Source organism: Muscardinus avellanarius, assembly GCF_963383645.1.
Source record: "Muscardinus avellanarius genome assembly, chromosome: 8".
Lineage (NCBI taxonomy): Eukaryota > Metazoa > Chordata > Mammalia > Rodentia > Gliridae > Muscardinus > Muscardinus avellanarius.
In genome coordinates this window covers 105,715,649-105,735,157 of record NC_137794.1, presented here as the reverse complement: position 1 = coordinate 105,735,157, position 19,509 = coordinate 105,715,649, and the positions used below count along the sequence as shown (strand labels likewise).

Here is a 19,509-nt window from a genome sequence, read left to right as displayed (position 1 = left end):
TCATCACCATTTCAAATTTACCAGAAAAGAAGCAGGCTATATTTCCCCTTCTCTCAAAAAAAAAAAAAAATGTGAAAGGGGAAATAAATTTATGATTTTTTAAAACTTCAGTGAACACCGTGCTATCATCACTAAAGTAGTAGTGAGAGGGCTGCCTGTGGGTGGAAACAGGAAATGTTAGTGATAAGTGCCTGTTACATTTTTTTTTTCAGGTTCAGCTCAATGTATATTGATTCTAATTAGCACATTTTGTGCCTCAGCTAGTGGCTCCCCTAGCTAGGGCTTGGAGAGTTTTTTTTTAGAATCCACCCTGCTCTCATAAACACTGCCACCTCCTCCCTCCTTCTCTCTTTACAAATGTTACAACACAATCAGAAATTTCCTCTTTTCTTTCTTTCCTGCATTTCCAGCAGGTTCCCTTGCGTCAGAAGCCGAGGAAGAAAACTCAAGGTAATTAGATCTCTTTTGTCTCTGTATCCCCTTGTGGGCATGAGCATGGGGGGGTTTCTCCTGGATGCCTTCTTGGGGATCCGATTTTTTTTTTTTTATCTGTCTGAATGTTAATATCAGGAGGTGGATGGCAGATTAATTTTTGGTTATGTTTGGATCGGTCCTGAGAAACATCGACACGCTTTTCACTTGGATTAATCCCTAGCGGTATGTCAACAGAGCTTAGAGCAACTGCCACTCAGTCGGGAAGTGGCTGCGTTTTTAGGTGAGGTTTAACCCTTCAACACCGATTGCATAACTACTGCTGTTATTGTTGAAAGGAGCTGTGTGCCTGGCAGCCTCAGGATTTTAATTTTTCAACTTGTTCTTGGTGAACATTATTCTTAGCCCAATGTTCTTACATTTAGTCTCGCCATTCCTTTGCCACCCCCCCTGTCTTATACCTTCGAGGCATCGAATACATGCTTAAAAATAAAGCAGACACATGATTTTTTTTTTTTTTGCATTCACTTTGCATAAATTTTGGTGAAGCGTCTAACCCTCGGGAGGTAAATAATTAGAAGTTGTCTCTTACGGGGTCAAATGAGTCAGGGTGAGACTTACCTGTTCCTTTCTTTGTTACAGGTTTCTTCACGATGAGTCGGAGGAGGATATCATGCAAAGATTTGGGACACGCTGACTGCCAAGGGTGGCTGTATAAGAAAAAGGAAAAAGGAACTTTTTTAAGCAACAAATGGAAAAAGTTCTGGGTGGTGCTGAAGGGGGCCTCATTGTACTGGTACAACAGTCAGATGGTGAGTCCTCCCTCTTCCTCCTCCTGTCACATCCTCTTTACTAGAAGGTGGATTAGAGATCATGGATCAGGCAATTCCTGTGGGAAAGTTAATTTTGATTTCTGGGACTTGGAACACAGCAAACAAACAAATTTCAGAATCCTTTTCTGGGCCGGTAGAAAAGTAGGTTATTGTGTTGCATTTTATAGAGGAAAAAAACTGTCCTGCTTGACTCCTCTTTGGTTGGGGAGGATGGAAGAGGGGGGTGTCCAAATTCATATCTGTGCCCAAAAAAGGATTTTGGGTTCTATTAGTGTTACTTTTCCATAAGAGAGTATAATAGTTTCAGGATTTTCATGGGCATCACTTAATATGGGACCTTTGCACTGCTAAGCTCTACTAAAAAGGGACTCAGCAGTCCATTTCTTAAGGGTAGATATTAAGAAAAGCTATTTCCATTTCTTTTCATCTCCTACCTTTTCTCCTTTGACCTTCTTTATTGGGTGGGTTGTTTTGGAATCACCACCCTGTGTGTCGGCTTTGTGTTGGTGACTAGTGTCTCTCATTCCGAAATGGCATCGAACCACTGATGTGTGGCGGATGCATGATAAGATAGTTGCTTAATTTATCCTTTAGTAGGCAGACAACATTGGGATCTGCTTCACAGTCTAGTTTTCTGTTAAAAGAGCTGGAAATAAAGTTATTGTTAGATGGTGTGATGATCTTTCTCATGGCTGGTAATATTTTGGGATAATGATGTTGTTGAATATTGAGTCAGTATAGCTTTTTCAGGCAGAACTTCTCTCCACTGACTCCAATAGAGTGCATTGCTGATCTGTGGGGAGAGCTTAGTCTCTTTGCACTGTAGTGATGACAAGCAATGAATGTCATTGAATCAGTTAAGGGAAAGGTACTTAGGAATTGCTATAAGTCACAAAAATCTTATGTGATATAAGCCACAAAAATTTTATGTGATGCCATTCTTTTGGTGCACATTCTCAAAGCTACAGTATTATAGAGTATGTCACTTAATAAATGGGAAAGAACTGTTGGCCCAACCTTTTAGTTGATAAACTGACCTTCACTGGCCACTAGTGAAAAGCAATTTGTATTACCAAAGAAACAAACAACCCCTCTTCCCCCCAAAAACACCTACATGACTTGCATTATGCAGGTGACCCTAGGGATCTTTAAAGATGTGGTTCAACTGCACCCCAGTTCAGTTCTGGAATAATGTACCCTGGAGTAAGCACATTTCCCTGGGGTCCTGTCTGCATCCTGCTTCCGAAGCATATTGCTTGGAATTCACCCCATGCAAGTCAGGGTAGCAGGCTCCTCATAGAGTTTCACCAAAAGGCATTTCTTCAAGCATTTGGTGAACTTGAACATCTTTATCAAGGATTTAGGGGTTTACCAGAAAGATCTACCTGGTAGAACACACCATCTTCCACTGTCTCCTTTCTCTCTCTTTCCTTCTCCTCCTTTCCAGAATATAACTTCAATATTGTCCAGCCTGGAATAGTTTTACTCAAAATTAAGGCAATCTGGGACTGAGGTCTCCCTCTTAATTTAAAGGAGATTTCCTAAGCAAATATAGCTTCCTTCTTAAGGGGGACTATGATTGATATAAATTTCTCTTTCCTATGTCCTGTTGTTTTAGGCTCTTGCTCTTGGATGGCTGTGTCAAGTGATCACCATCTGTACTTCTCCTAAGATGAGATGACTTTGTAATTTATAGCAAAGGGCAATTTCTTGAAGCTGTTGGGTACCTGGGATGCTGCTAGAGCATGGCCCAGCTGTGGAGAGTAATGAAGCTCTGTCTAAGCAGCAAATTCATCTTCTTAACCAAAACGTTTGGCAGATATATTCTGAGCACTGTCCCCATCTTCACAAAAGTCAAAGGAAGTCCTTCTGGCCCCACGTCTGTAGATGTGGTGTGCTTGGCTCTATCGGCTCATCTGGCTTGTACTTGCCGTAGAGGAGTACAGAGACACCTCTAGGCAGCGGGCCTTTACTATTTTAGGCATCATGAGTGACTCTCGGTCTTCTGCAGGGAGCAGCAGGACTGGATGAGACTGGATAAGAAGGAGAAGAGCCTCAGACACATACAAGCATCCTATTCTTTCTTGTATTCAGGCAAATTTAGAAAGCAATATTAAGGTTGTTGATCATGTTCTTGATACAGTGTTTTCAAATATACTTTGATTATCAACATCATGTTGAAAATAAGCTTTCTGAGACATGGCCAGAGAAGGGACTGTTCGGTTCATAGAGGAATCCCACTCCACCATATCTCTCTGCCTTCTCTCTCTCTCTCTCTCTCTCTCTCTCTCTCTCTCTCTCTCTCTCTCTCTCTCTCACACACACACACACACACACACACACACACACACACGCATACCCTGACATCATAATTATATGTTTGTTGTAGGGAAAAAAGAGACCTCAATGAATACATAATTATCAGTCATATTCCAGCTATCCTTGTGAATATCAACTGTGAAATAAGAACCAAACTAAGATATTTATTTGCTTCCTGCCACTCAATTCAGGTTCAACAGAGTTGTTCCTGAGACACCTATGCTTGAAATCAGACTTCTTGCTCTGCCTTGTTGCTGGAGGGTGAACCTTGCGCTGTGTAACTTCTTGGAATCGCAGCCAGAGCCACTTCTTATGGAAGGTGCGCTCTGTGTCGATGGGTGTTCTAGGCAGCACTCATCAGTGCTCTTTATTCCTGCTCAGAAACACACGCAGAGGTGGAAACTCTCACCGTATTTTAAAAGATGGGAAGACTGAAACTCAGGGAGGTTGTGAAGATTGCCTCAACTCATACATGTAGTAAATGGAAGAGAATAGTTTCATGTTACTCCCCGTTTTTCCTAAGTCCATGATTGTGGCCATGTGCCAGTTGACTCCGTGTAGGGACCATGCTAAGTGATTCCATGAGGACCACCTCGTTTCTGTCCCCATTAGGGTTCTGAGAAAAGAGCTCCAGAAATAGAATCTAGGGTGATTCTCCTGTGAAATGACAAGCGATCCGCCTGCACACCTTTCCCCGTCCCTACTGGTCCCAACACGGTCTGAGGAGACCACACCACCTTCTTCCTTCTCCAGGGCTTTCGTTGTTATTCTTACTTAGTAGTCAACACAGTGTGTACCTCTTTCTTTCACCATACCTCATTGCTTCAAATCGTGCTACGGGGAGGTTTCTGAGAAAGGTCACCTGCCATTTTCCACATCACATTTCATGCGCTTACTACGCAACGTGGCACACAAGACCACATGTCAAGTCTTGCAAAACCATATGTAAGTTTTACAGCCATAAACATCCTAGCTGGTTAACATTCTGGAATTAAAACTCATACCTTTGTCTCCTTTTGCCTATAACATAAAGTACAACTCCACTTCCTGGCTCAAGGGAGGGTCCTTAACTAGTACCTTTCTTCCTGATCGCCGGGTTATACTCCCAGACCTGTTTCTCTTTATATATTTTATTTGGAAACAGACTCTTACTAAGTTGCCGAGAGCCTCACTAAGTAGCGGAGGCTGGCTTCGAACCTGTGTGATCCTCCTGTCTCAGCCTCCCAAGTGCAGGGATTACAAGCGTGTGCCACCACGCCCTGCTACTGTAGAACTTCTGATGCTTGCTCTTGCATGTGTCACCCCCTCATAGGATTTTTATCTGCTCTTTCTCTGCTCAGAAAACTCATTGTCTAATACCTTGGAGTCTTTTTCCCATCCCAAATCTATCAAGCTTATTCCTTCTTGTAAGAAAAATTTTAGTTTAATTAGCCCTTGTTATTTTTTGCATATTCTTTTATTGGTGCATTATAATTATATAGCATGATGAGGTGTAGAGTTATAGGAACATCGATGTGCTTAATACTTGATGTGTTTCTCCCTGGATCCCACTTCATTGCCCTGCTTTCCCATACATGTTATTGACTTTGGCAATTGATAATATCTTTGGCATTGATAATTGTGTATAAGTAAGGAGCAGTGTTTGAACTGTTTCTTTCATCAAGTCTCCCCCCTCCTAAAATCTCTCCATATGATATATAGTGATATATATAATATGTATATAATATGTAAATTGTGTTGCTGTGATATATACATATCAATTTACAATAGCCAAATTATAAAACCAGCCTAGGTATCCATCAGATGAGTAGTGGATTTTGCAACTGTGTTATATACACACAATGGAATTTTACTCAGCTATAAAGAAGAACAAAATTATGTAATTTGCAGGAAAATGGATGGAACTGGAAAATATTCTGCTAGGTGACATCAGCCAATCTCAGAAAGTGAAGGGTTATATATATATATATATATATATATATATATATAATCTGAGAAAGAAATTAGGGAAAAAAAAGGGACTTCAGATAAATATCCTCCCTTCCGCCAGGTCTTATCCTCTGACCTAAATTTTGGCTGCCTCTCTTTACTTCCTTAGCATCTCACATTATTTTTATTACCCTACTTGTCCTCTGCTTTGTACATGTTTCTGAGGCTTGCTCTTTATCCATAATTGATAATAATCTACGTAGGGCAACCATGGGTATATCTTGAGTACCTTACTCAGTATTTGCCATTTAATGGGCTCTTGATTACACTTTGCTGATTTCATAAATACGTGAGGACTAGGAATCATTGGATACATATCACCCATTGGAACTTTGAGAAATGCGATCTCACACAACGTCTATTTTTGAGAGAAAATAATTTTCCAGGATGAGAATCCCACTTCTATTTTTAAAAGCAGATACAGGAAAAGGTACAATCTGGGATTAGCTAGAAAGGCCCATGTTCTCCAATAGGTCCCACACAGCAGTTCTGGTTTTGCTAACACCTCATTAGAAGTTTTGAGGAGTAAAGGGTAGGAGGATGGGCATTCCAGTCTGGGAATGAACGTGAACAGAGGAGACAAAATGTAAATGAGCTGTGCCAACCCACTGGGTTAAGCATTATATTGAGTCCTCATAATTGAGCAGGATAGATTTTATTATTTTCATTTTTCAAGTGAGTTTACTGGAGCTCAGGAATTTAAAGAACTTTCTCTAAATCTTATAAGAAGTAAGTGGAAGAGCTGAGGTTAAAGTCAAGATCCTCCAGCACCAAAGGGGTCTCTTTTCCTAGACTGCCTGGCTTCATAAGGTGACCCAGGACCAGCAAACGGGACCCAGATACACTGCAAGAATGTGGATGTGATCCAGTAAACAAACAGCAGGGAGCCATTGCATGTTCTTGAGCTGGAGGTGAAATTATCATGGAAAAAATATTAATGCAGCAGCAATAAATTAGGAATAAGGAAATGTTCAGAAAGCCAGTTAGAAGATAGTATGAATATCCAGGCATTTGGCATGGGCTTCCGGACTAGAGTCGCTAACAGTAAAAATTTGGGACACACTACACTAATAATAAAGGGCAACATATGGAGACTGCTTGGATGTAGGACAAAAAAATTTGAGGCCAACATGAGAATGAGTGCAAGTTTCGGAGCCCGGGGAGACTGTGAAAACGCTCTGAAAGCTGAGGGAGGAAGAGTTTGTGGCTCATATGGAGAATTTCATTTTGAGTCATTGTTGCTTTCTTTTATGGAGTATTTTCATTCTGCCCACTATTACTTTGTCAAAGATTGCTAGATACTTGGGCATTTTTGGGGTAAAGTAACCAGTTATTGATGCTGTTTAAGCTGCTGCATCAGTGATTTTGGGGCCCTGGGTGAAGCACTCGATTCTTTTTTCATGAAAACTTCAGGGGAGCTGCTGGGGTCTGTAGGTTAGGAGCTGGTTTGATATGTATCACGTGGACTTCTCAGGTCTTCCAGAATCCAGGCTGCTGTGGAGATGGGATGGTGTTTCTCTCCATTGTCTGAATGGCTTCTCATGTCTGCAGATGGGAGCACCTGTGTCCGCATCCTTCTGTCTTTCACCGCTAGGTGCACATGCCCGTCGTGTGATTTTCAGAGGATCTTCAATTTGGAGGGTGTTTTTTCCTAGAACAAATTTTATGAGACTTTTTATAGCAAAGATCTCATGAGGTATTAAATTGGGCAGAGTTCCCTTATAGAAAATATTACTTGAAAGTCAGAATTTCTCTATTCATCAGATAATTGTCCTGAAAGTTTTAATTAACACAGAGTGGCTTTCTTTCACCTAAAAAAAATAAAGAATGAATTAATTCTCCCTGGTAAAGAGGCATTAAGCCTTCTGTACCTTTTATCGGTTATCAGTGTACATTTTGGAGAAATGTCTGAGTGAGTTTGCCATAGATTGGACATATATTTTCCTCCCCTTTTTGACTACAGTGCAAGCAGATGAAGACATTTTCTTTACCTGTCTGATTTCATTGTGCTTCTAGGTCCTGAAGTAAGAGGTACACTCTTAACATCAGTATTTTTGCAAGAATTTCTCATTATGTTACTTAATTATCAATAAATTATATAAATCATCAAATCAAAGCACTATCAAGTAGTTGACATCCTCTGATGAATTTCCATTGAAATGAGAATGATGATTTTCTGTTTTTGTGAACATTCTTGCTGTCAAAATCCAAAATGTCTGGCTTCACAACTTAGAGGAAGTAAGATTTATGCGCTCACAGATTTTGGAGATTTGGGGTTCAGCCCATGGGAGACAGGGTTCTGTATAACTCAGGGCATGGTGGCAGGAAACAGAGGGAGAGTGAAAGACTCTTGTTTCACATCATGGAGGCGGGAAGCAAAAGACCAAGCATGGGAATTCAAAGACAAAAGCACAGCCATGAGGTCCCTCCCAGGCACCCAGCTTCTCCAGCCACGCCCACCTGTCTAGGTTACCACCCAGTAAATCCATTAAAATGGCTGTATCCACTAATGAGCTTACAACCCTCATGACTTGATGACATCAGTTCTGAGCATTAATACATGAGCTCTTCAGGGGCCAGTCTATATGTCACCATAACAGCTTCTAATTGATTTGAATGAACTCTCTATCCATTTCCTTAGCCAACCAGCCACTGCTGACTGCATCCTAAATAAAATTCTAATGTTTCTTTAATGAAGACAGTTCAAACCAACTACTGGAAAGTGGTAAACTTTTTGTTTGCCTACAATTTGTGTTAGAAAGGAGAATGAGAAGGTGAACTGTTGACGGTACGATGTGTCAGTGACTGTAACTGACCAGTGGAGCTCAAGATAATGCCTAAGGGATCCAGACTGTGTTTATTTGCTGACCCTACATTCAGAGAGCCTCCTCTTCTAATACACAAACACACACTAACTTGAATACTGAGTGATATATATACATATATATATACATATATATAATACATATATATACACACATATAAGTATATACATATATAATACATATATAACATATATATGTATATACATGTAAATATAGCATTTGTCTATAATATTAATATATTATAAGATATGCTGACAGGTGTGTGTGTAGATATAGGCTTGTACACATATGTATAATTTAGCTGCTCTTTTATTTAAAAAAAATTTTTTTTGTGGTACTGGGGATGGAACCCAGGGACATTCTACCTCTGAGCTATACCCACAGCCCTATTTTTTATTCTTTATTTTGAAACAGGGTCTCACTGAGTTGCAAAGGGCCTCACTAAGTAGCTAAGGCTGGCTGAGAACCTGTATCCTACTGTCTCAGCCTCCCAAATGCTGGGATTACAAGTGTGCGCCACCATACCCGGATTAGCTGCTCTTTTAAGTAAGAGGCAGAAAGGTAGATTTTGCCAGCATGTTTTAATGGACAAAAGGCCTTTAGATTATAGACCTTCACTTTCTCTCATGAAGTGGTGTATCTCTCCATTAAAACAACAACAACTTTGACCAAGAACATGATCTTGACATAATTAGAGCTACTTTGAGAAGAAAAAAATACAGACAAAAGTAATATAAAAACATCAAAGTAATACATATGAAGAAAAACAATTTTATTTTTGCTTTAGAGAAAATATATTTTCAGATACCAGAAATGGTTTCCTTTGGTGACTATGGCCACATCTGTGGTGGATATTTTAGAAGTATGCCTACTGAAACTGTGTAATGGATGGTTTTAAGAGTGGAATGGAAGGTATCGGGCCTTCTTCAATACAGTTGGCCTCTGCTGTAGAAGAGGTGACATAATATAGGGGTTAGTGGAGAGAGTATGTGGACATTTCCCACACAGGAGAGTGAGAAGTAGCCATAGAATAAGCTGAACTTCCTGAGAAGTCTTTACTGATGATTTATCATCCTTTGGAGCAAGCTCTTTAAGGTCCAGGACTTGCTGCTTCTACAGACAAACTAACTGATAAATTCACCCATTACTGTGTTGCTGTGTTTCATCTTTCATAGGAGAGAGTATGTGGAGATTGCCCACATAGGAGAATGAGAAGTAGCCCATTCTTCATCATGAAATGCACATAAAGTTTAGCTTTTTTTTTTTTTTTTTTTTTGCGGGTCTGGGGATGGAACCCAGGGGCATTCGACCACCGAGCTATGGCCACCGCCCTATTTTTTATTCTTTATTCTGAAACAGGGTCTCACTAAGTTGCAGAGAGCCTCACTAAGTAGCTGAGGCTGTCCCCAAACTGCAATTCTCCAGTCTTGGCCTCCCGAATGCTGGGGTTACAAACGTGCACCACCACACCCTGCTTAAAGTTTATTATTTTAACCACTTCTTCCTCTTCCTCCTTGTATGCTTCCTCCTCCTTGTCCTCGTCCTCCTCCTCCTTGTACTGGGGATTGAACCCAGACCCATTCTACCTATGAGGTACACCTCCAACCCTTTTTATTTTTTTCTTAATTTAGAAATAGGGTCTCATTAAGTTCTGAGGCTGATCTTGAACCTGCAATCCTCCTCTGTCAGTCTCCCAAGTCCTGGGGTTACTGGCATGCACCCATACCCAGCTCTCTTAACCATTTCTTAGGGTACCATTGAGTGACACTGAATGCATCCCCTTTATTGCACACCCACCCCTCCCCTCTCCAGAACCCTTCATCTTACACAACTGAGACTCTGAACCCTTGGAGCAAGTACCTCTCCACTCCTTGGTACCCACTGTTCTGTTTTCTGTGTCTATGAATCTGACTACCAAAGTCCCTCATATAAGCATAATCAGAGAGTATTTCCTCCTGAGACTGACTTTCCATAATTCCAAGATCCATCCATGTTGTGGCATGTGTCAGAGTCTCCTTCCTTTTTAAAGCTCAATGCTGTTCCCTTGTATCCATCTACACATGTTATTAATATTTATTAATATCTGTCCATGGACACTAGTGCTGCTTTCTTCCACCTGTTTGCTACTGTCAGTAATGCTTCCAGGCATGTGGGCAGAGAAACAGCTCTTGGAGACCCTGCTCTCAGTTCTCTGGAGTATATACTCAGAAGTGAAATTGCAGGATCACGTGCTAATTCTATTTTAATTTTTAAAGGAACCCCCTTTACTATTTTTTTTAATAATAGCTACTCTGTTTTACATTCTTACTGAGAATGTACAAGGGTTCTAACTTCTCCATGTGCCTACCAGAACTTGTTAATTTGGTTATTTATTTTTGATAGTAGCTATCCTAAGGAGTTTGAGATGCAGTTTTGATTTGCATTTTCCTACTGACTCATGACCATGAGCATCTTTCCCATGCGATAATTGCTTATTTGCATATACTCTGTGGAGAAATATCACCCCCATCTCTGAATCGGATTTGTCTCTGCAGTTTGTTCATGTGTGGTATCTCAACAATATTCATGAAATGCACGAAAGCAGCTTGAAGAGATCGGAAAGTTCCTGAAGAATTTGAAGGTTAATATACATTGTGTGCAGGCATGATTATGTGTTATACTAACTGTAATTTTAAAAAGCATAGCCTTAGCGGGCCATGGTGGTGCACAGCTGTCATCCCAGTCCTTGGGAGACTGAGATAGGATTGTAGGTTTGAAGCCAGCCTCAGCAACTTAGTGAGACCCTCGGCAATATGGTGAGACTCCATTTCAAAATAAAAATAAAAAGGGCCGGGGGTATAGCTTGAAAGTAGAATGCCCCTAGGTTCAGTACCCCGTATCACCCAAAACAAATAAATAAACAAAAATTAGCCTTATTTCTTATTTTTCACTTCTAATATTGAAAGAGAATATAGCAGATTTTCCATTTTCTTAAATGGACTCTGCTTTGCAATTTTTATTTTTATTCATTATTTATTTATTTTCTCTTTAAGTGGCACATTATGAGATACATCGTATTGGGATTCATTGTTACTTACTTGTACATGCACGGACATAACTTGATTAATTTCCTTCTTAGATGGCAAAAGATATCATTTATTCTATAATAGAGAGCTTTAATCAAATTTCTTTTCATTCACTAAAAACTTTTCCTTCCTGTATACTGCTTTCTTCCTCTTCTGATTTCCTGGCTCTGGTCTGGAGGAGACCAATGCGTAGGTGGAAATGACGGCTTCAGACTTCCAAGGGAGCAGGTGTTCGATGAGGATGAGCAGGGGCAGCTCACGACCAGGTGCGAGGCGCGAAGGATTTTACGCTACAGACAGTGGCTGCACACAATTCTTTTAAACCACGAGGCTTCCCTCGCAATTGTTTTCGAAAATGACATTTCTGAAAGTAAAGACCATCTCGGCCTTCCCGACCTCAGCGTGGAAGAATCTAAGCGTGGAGTGGCCGGGCAGGAGAGCTGGCCTAGCATCCCCGAAGAGCACGGCGCCCAGCTCCTGCTCACCCCCCAGAGGACCTGGCGTGGGTGAGGGCCACCTTAGAGAGGGATTCCAGCGGTGAGACACTGTTATCTATGGTTAGCATGAGAGAGGATATTTTCTGCGAGGGGATGGCGTCTCGGTTTAGGTTTCTCAGAAGCAGACTGTGAGGAGAGGATTAAGTACAGTGGCTTATTTAGGAGGCGATGCAGGAAATGCGGTCAACCTGTGGAATATGTGTAACACTGCTTCCTGGATGCCTCTTGGATGCAAAAATCCTTGAATGTTCAAGATTTTTTTTGTATAAAATAGTGTAGTATTTGCATATAATACATCCATGCTCCTGTATTCTTTAAACCATTTCTAAATTACTAATAATACCTCATATCATGCAAGTGCTACGTAAATAGTTTTTATATTATATTGTTTAGAGAATAATGATAAGAAAAAATGGCACCATTTTTCTTTTGAGTATATGTGATTTGTGGTTGGTTAATCCATGCATTTGGAACCCACGGATCCGGAAGGCTGTCTGCACTTGGAGGGAGAAAGGAGAGGTGGGAGAGGGTGGGCAGGGAGCCAGCGAGCTCTCTTTAGCAAGCCCATTATAACTGCGGGTAACTGAAGCTTATGCGTTTGTGCTGGGGCTCTCTGCCAGCTTGCAGAAAATGCACAACCCAGAGGTTTCATCCCTAGGAGCTCGGGCGTTTATATACCAAGTCCAATCACTCATTAGCTGGGAGCTTGATCTGGGGGTAGTGTTCCTTTGCATGGGTGGAAGAGTGGAACTGGGTTTCCAGAGAAGCCTTCCCACAAGGAAGTGCAGGTGCCAGCAGAGGAAAGTCTGGCCAGGGTGTTCTGGATGTGAGGACCAGGAGATGTGGCTGGGTCACCAGCATCTGTCGCAAGGGATCTGTTTTTCGAAGCTTCCTGTCTTGGCGCCTCCACATCCTCAGACCTGCCATGATTATCATCAGTAGCACTTTCTGTCCATTTTATAAATTAATGCCAAGCACCTTGGGATTTATAGGAAACTGGGCCTTTCTGCTGATTAACTAAAAACATGCCATATGCTTCCTTGGTAGACTATTTCTAGGCATTTGTGAAAAGAAAGTCTCTCAGGATCAAAATCTAATTATATTCATAGGGCATTTTTGAATAAACCTGAATGCAGCAATATTGTAATAAAATATACCCCAAGCAATGCATGAAAAATAAAAAGTCAGCTTGCAAGTCTTATTATCCTCCAAAGATTTGAAATGGTTTTTTTTCAAAAACATTAATCTCATGCAAAGATGACAAAGGAGAGCCGAGACCAAGAAATAGCTATTCAGAGAAATAGCTATTCAGAGAAGGAGCTGTGTAGTGGCAATGGACTGAGTCAGAGTTTATTTAACCTTTTCTTTTTCTTTCAGAGTTATTTTCTTTCTTTTTTTTCTTTTATCTCTTCCTTATTCTCTAAGGATTAATGACAGTAAACTCGAGTTTTTTTTAATGGCTTTGACAATTTTACAGTATTATATATGACTATAGTGACTTTATTTAGACCCAAGAAGCGGGTTATATCTGCTTTTTCACTGTGGGGACACTGACTCCGAGGGGTTAAGTATTCTGCCTAAACCCACACAGCAATTGGCTTGTAGGGAAATATGCTGATTCCACATCCAGGTCCTTTGTGCCCAGCCAAGTGTCCACTGAAGGTTCTCTTGTTCTCCAATTTCAGCTCCTGGTTGAGTCTGAAGAAGTTCTTCTGTGTCATGTTTAGAATCAATAAACTAATTTCTGGGTTCTGGTCCGAGTTCTGTCATTACATTAATACCACACAGTTTTTCTATTTTATAATTAGCTTGGGTTCTATGGTGTCCACTTACAATTGGATTATTTTTTCTCTCTGAAGACTGTGAAGTGTACCTCACTGGTTTATGCTGAGAGCTTGATAAATGTTAACTCTTACTTGAAATGACTCAAAATCGTTATATTTCTTAGTCGGGCATAGTGGTGACACTTGTAATCCCAGTACTTCAGAGGCTGAGACAGGAGGGTCGTAGACCGGAAGCCAGCTCTTCTTAACTCAGCCAGACCCTGTTTCAAAATAAAAAAATAAAAAAACCAAAATCAATTTCTTAAAAGGATTTCAAGCATTTTTCACTGCCAGGAAGGACTACTTCTATTATCTGGAAAACAACAACAATATGTTTTCTTCATGCTTTCTGTGCAGTGTTTGTCCAACGTGGACGAGCTCAGTCCTCTGCCTCGGCCGGGGATCCTGGGGTAGCAGAGCTGAGCCGCCTTGCTGTGTGGATCTGGACATTTCCTTTTTTGAAAGAAACAGGGGGATGAGACGCCTTTCAAACAGTGTGATGGGCTTTATCATGGGGAGAGAAGCAGGATGCTTGTGATGCTCTGTGCTTTTGGGGGGAGCAGGATAAAGCTACCCAAACAACCCAGCACTGACGCTGACCATGTCCCTGCTCGACGTCCTTAGACTCAGGACACTGACGGCGAACAGCCCACCCCCTGTGCTCTCGGGTCTCAGGGCTCTCTCCTTTGATAGCGACGTCTCTGGTGTCCTGTCTCATGCTCACTTCAATTTGACTATTCACTTCTGTTTGCTTTTAATTGGGGGAATTGCTTTTTTTCTTTTTGATATTTAAAAAATATCAATCATTCACCCAATTCCAAAGTCAAAACTATGTAACAAGTTACAGATAATTCTCGCATATATTCTTGTTCCTCTACTTTCTTTCTTTTCTTCTTTCTCCTTTCTTTGTTTTGGATTTATTTCTATTTGTTTCTTTTTACTAATACAGGCAAGTATGGATACTGAATTGCATTCTGTTCTTTTGTTCTTATACAAAATTAGAACAATCTGTAAGTCATGTTCTACCTTATCTTTTCTCTTACTCGATTTCATCTATCTCTCCATTTTTCTATCATCTACACATATCTCTTTAGTGTATTTTTTAGTTATCCTTTGTGTGTGGATTTTATAGTTTATTCAACTGTCTCTTGATATTTTTGCATTCTTTACAATCTTTTTCTGGTACTGGGAACTGAGTCCAGGGGCATCCACCTCCTAGCTACACTCCCGACCCTTTGTATTTTGAACCAGGGTCTTGCTGAATTGCTGAGGGTCTCAACACGTTCTTAAGCCTGTGATCCTGTGATCCTCCTGTCTCAGCCTCCCAAATTCTAGGATCACCAGCTTCTTTACAATCTTGTAAATACAAATACTGTTGCAATGCACATAATATTACACATATTCTCAAAGAGGTATTTAGCACTGGTCTCGGAAGTGGGGCTTCTGATCAAAGGGTGAGTGCACTTGTCCTCAGCTTCCTTCTACCACGATTTCTTTTTCATTTATTTATTTATTTATTGGGGGTGGAACCCAGAGGCTTTCTACCTCTGGGGTATACTCCCGGACCTTTTTTTTTAATATTTTATTTAGAAACAGGGTTTCACTAGGTTGATGAGAGCCTCACTCAGTAGCTGAGGCTGGCTTCGAACCTGCGCGATCCTCCTGTCTCAGCCTCCCAAGCGCAGGGATTACAAGCGTGCCCACCACACCCGGCATGATTTCTTTTTAAATTGCCCCTGGCATTGCATGAGAATAATCGCTGCAGAACCAGAACTTAACAGTTGATTTTATCTTATCTCTTCTTCCATCTAAGTTTCCTTAAGCTGTTGTTTTAGAAGATAGAGTTCTTTCCTGGCCTGGAGTGTGTGTGTGCCACGAGAACTTAGTGGTGACTGTCGGCGCAGAGGTTAGAGGGGCAGTTCTGCTGGGAGTGTGGACCTTGACTGCTGTGTTCGGGGATCTCAGGGTAGGACTGAGAAAAGAACACACTTATTTAAAGAAATAGAGTTTTTTAGCTTCTCCTGATGCTGGTGTTCATTGGGTAATCTTAGTTAAATTTGCTTAAACAATTTCAAGAGTTTTAAATTCATATTCACTTATAAACTCAAAAGTATATTACACATAAATTTTTATTTTCTTTAGCTATTTTTTATATTTAAGATACTATTTAAGACCTTCAATTTATTTAACAACATATTTCAGGAAGAAAAGACTGCAATGAAAATAGATTCTAACACATCTTTTTTGTTTGTTTGTTTTGTTTTATTCGGTTTGGTTTGGCTTAGGGGATTGAACCCAAGGATATTCTTCCTCTGATCTACACCTCGCCCCTTTTCATTTCATGTGATTTTGTATTTTATTTTTTATTTATTTCATTTCATGTTATTTTTATTGCCAAGGGTCTCACTAAGTTGCGGAGACTGACCTCTAACCTGTGATCCTCTTATATCAGCCTCCGATTACAAGAGCCTCCTATTACAGGGTTCCAGGTATATGCCACCATGTCCAGCTCTAAGGCACCTTTTGACTTCAGAATTTATCAAGGCATAAAAAAATTAGTTTTTTTTATAAATAAGAAAATATAGTTCTACTGAAAATAGATAACATTTTCTATTTTTTTAATCACAAAATATAGACCAATGCCTTAGATTACGGCTTGTTTTTTCTGGCTCGGTCTTCTGTGACTGACACAGCCTTTATGATGTGCTACACTCATATCTGCAATTTTATGTTTCTGACACATGAAGACACTTGAAAAATTTCATCTGTTTTGCGAGATACTTGTGCTATGAAGAGGCTACAGTTGATCATAGCTGTGGACGCTTAGGTTTGCATTTAACTAGTAGAATTTCATGTCCTGCTATAGTTAATTTCAGTTCTTAGAGCAGGTATAGGTTCCTAGCAAAACTGAATGGAAGATACAGAGATTCTCCACTTATCCCCTGCCCCATCTGCCCCCAGCCCCTACCCATGCACAGCCTCCCCTCAATTCACACTAAAGTGGGACCTTTGTTACAACTGAGGGACTACAGTGACACCTCTTTGTCACGCTGAGCCCATAATTGCGACAGGACTCCTGGCATTGTTCATTCTCTGGGTTTGGACAAAACGTCTGAGGAAGTGTATTCACCACTCTAACAATAATGAAAGATTTCATTACTATAAAAAGCCTTTGTTCTCTGCTATTTAAGTATTAAAATTCCATCTCCTGTTTTGGTTAGTTAAAAAATGTCCGAAGTGTGGCAAATTTAGTATAGAATATTTACATCTCAAATTCTTGTAGTCCAAACTCAAAACAGTAAACACAATCCATTTGAGACTAGGAATGCTAACCTAAGTTTGTGTGAGAGTTTGAGCTGATTATATTCAGTCATACCTGGGATTGTCAAAGACCTTGTATTTCACCTTCTTCCAAGTCTCACTGCTGGCCAAAAAAGAAGAATTTTATTCACGGATTTTTATTGCACAAACTTTTACTGAATCTCATGGTTTTTTTCAAAGCAGCTTCCTTGAGGTGCCTCTTTTGTATCATAAAATTTACCCTACTCAAATTTACCAGGTAATTTTTTAATACTTTTATTGATGTTTTGGCATTACATATCACACTGAGGTTCAAAGTGATGCAAAAACACATGCTCACAGCACTTGGTGGTGTGAGCCTCTCTGGGTTTCATTCCTTTCCCCATCCCATCTCTTATACACACTGGTGACACCTTCATAGATGGCTGCAGCATTACCTGAATCACTGACTTCATCGATTCGTTTTTCCCCTCCTCATGTGCCTCCCCCTTCCCCTCGTACTCTTCAACTTCTCTCTCCTCCTTTATGTGCAGTCTATTCTGTTTCCAAATTTCTCCCCAGCCTCCACATATTAGAGAAAACACATGGCCCTTGACTTTCAGTGTCCCGTCCCTAAGTCTCCGTACTGCAGAGCCCCGGGAAAGAACACACAAACGCTGAGTCTGTTGATGATGCTTCCTCTTTAATGCTTCCCCTCAATGTGCACAGCAGGCAAATATATATCAGTCTCATAACCCCTCCCTCATCACTCCACCAACCCCAAGCTTCCCACAGCTAGGGCATGCACATTTCTAACCCTCTCATAGGCGGGCTGGTGGTAGCACGAGGCTCTGCATCACTGATCATCCGTAGGGTGCCTGATAGGGCTCACTGCGCAGGCTCAGGGCACCGCCAGCCTCGTGAGCCTCGTGACTTGGCAACATGCCTAGGCGCCATCTTGAGCCACTGCCCCATCCCGGTCTAGCCGAGCGGGCCCCGACATTTCAGGACTGGCTGAGCGGGCCCCGACATTTCAGGACTGGCTGGTGTCACGTATCATCATATTCTCTAGTTCCATCCGTTCTGCAAATGACATATTTTTTTTTCTTCTTTATGGTTGAGTAAAATTCCATTGTGCTCATATACTACATTTTCTATATTCATTCATCTGTTGATGGGCATCTAGGTTGGTTTCATAATTTGGCTATTGATTTTTTTTGTACATATTTTGAACAATGTTATCATTATAACAAATCGACTTTAGCTCATTCTTGTCGTATCAGCAAATCCCTCATACTCATTTACATTTAATCTAATTGCCAACTCTAGATGCCCACTGTTCTAATTTCTGTCCTCTTAGGTTTTATACAAATGGAGTCGGAGAGGAATGTGTGGTCGCTGTATCTTCGTAGCATATTAAGGTCCTTCCATGTCTTAGCATGTGTCGATTATTTGTTCTTTTCTATTGCTAAATAGTCACCTGTTATCACACTGTTTATTAACTGGTGATGGACATTTAGGTTTTCTTCAGCATTGGGCTATGAGGAATGATGCTGCTATAAATATTTGTAGGCAGATTTTTGCGTGGGCATATGCTTTCATTTCTTTTGTGTTGATGCCTAGGAGTGGAATTGCTAGGTCATATTGTAATTATATGTTTATATATTTTTTTAAAAACTACTGAACTGTTTTCTAAAGTAGCTTCTGCATCTCATTTTAATACTTTATTGTCAGGGGAAAAAAGATAATGTTCTTACCACTCAGTCATTCATAAAACTCATTTATTGTACACATATTAAACACTCACCATATATATATACATATATATATTATGTATAAATGACACAATTATTTCCTTCACGGTACTCACAGTCTAATAACCAGATGAGTAAATTCAGTGAGAGAAGTACTGCAGGGAAGGCCCATCTCTGTGCTGGGGGCAAGCAGGAGGGCACCTATTCCAAGCTGTGGGAGTGAAGAGAATTTTTTGGAGAAGGTCCACGCTAAGTCAGATCCTGAAAACTCATCTACAGAAACAAGTTAGGAGGGGGCAATATTGCCCGGAGGGCCACAGACAGTCTGCCCTCTTCTGAAATTCTTAGCTTTACTTTTTTCCATAGCAACTATTGTCTACAGCATGCTATGTAATCTGTGTATTTACATATGAGGCTTATTCTGTCTCTCTCTCTCTCTCTCTCTCTCTCTCTCTCCCTCTCCCTCTCCCTCTCCCTCTCCCTCTCCCTCTCCCTCTCCTCCCTCTCCTCTCTCTCGTTACTGGAGATTAACCCAGGGACGTTCTACCTCCGAGCTACACCCTCAGCCCCCAGAAATCCTTCTGCCTCAGCCTCCCAAGTGCTGGGATCACAGGTGTGCACCACCACACTCGCTTGACGTTATCATTTCTTTTCCCCTTAAGAGCAGAGATCTCTGTTTTTTTCATTGATATG

The 19,509-nt window shown here is 40.8% G+C and overlaps 1 protein-coding gene across 1 annotated transcript in view; it reads left to right on the top strand.

Moving 5' to 3' along the window:
* Nucleotides 1-416: 416 nt before the first annotated feature.
* The window catches only part of IPCEF1 (interaction protein for cytohesin exchange factors 1), a gene marked incomplete at its 3' end in the record, with an annotated part of 70,016 nt that continues 50,923 nt past the window's right edge, over nt 417-19,509 (top strand). The window contains exons 1-2 of the mRNA XM_080700151.1: nt 417-450; nt 1,075-1,244. Coding sequence (XP_080556277.1) covers nt 1,086-1,244 — 159 coding nt within the window. The 5' untranslated portion in view covers nt 417-450; nt 1,075-1,085. The remainder of the gene's footprint in view (nt 451-1,074; nt 1,245-19,509) is intronic.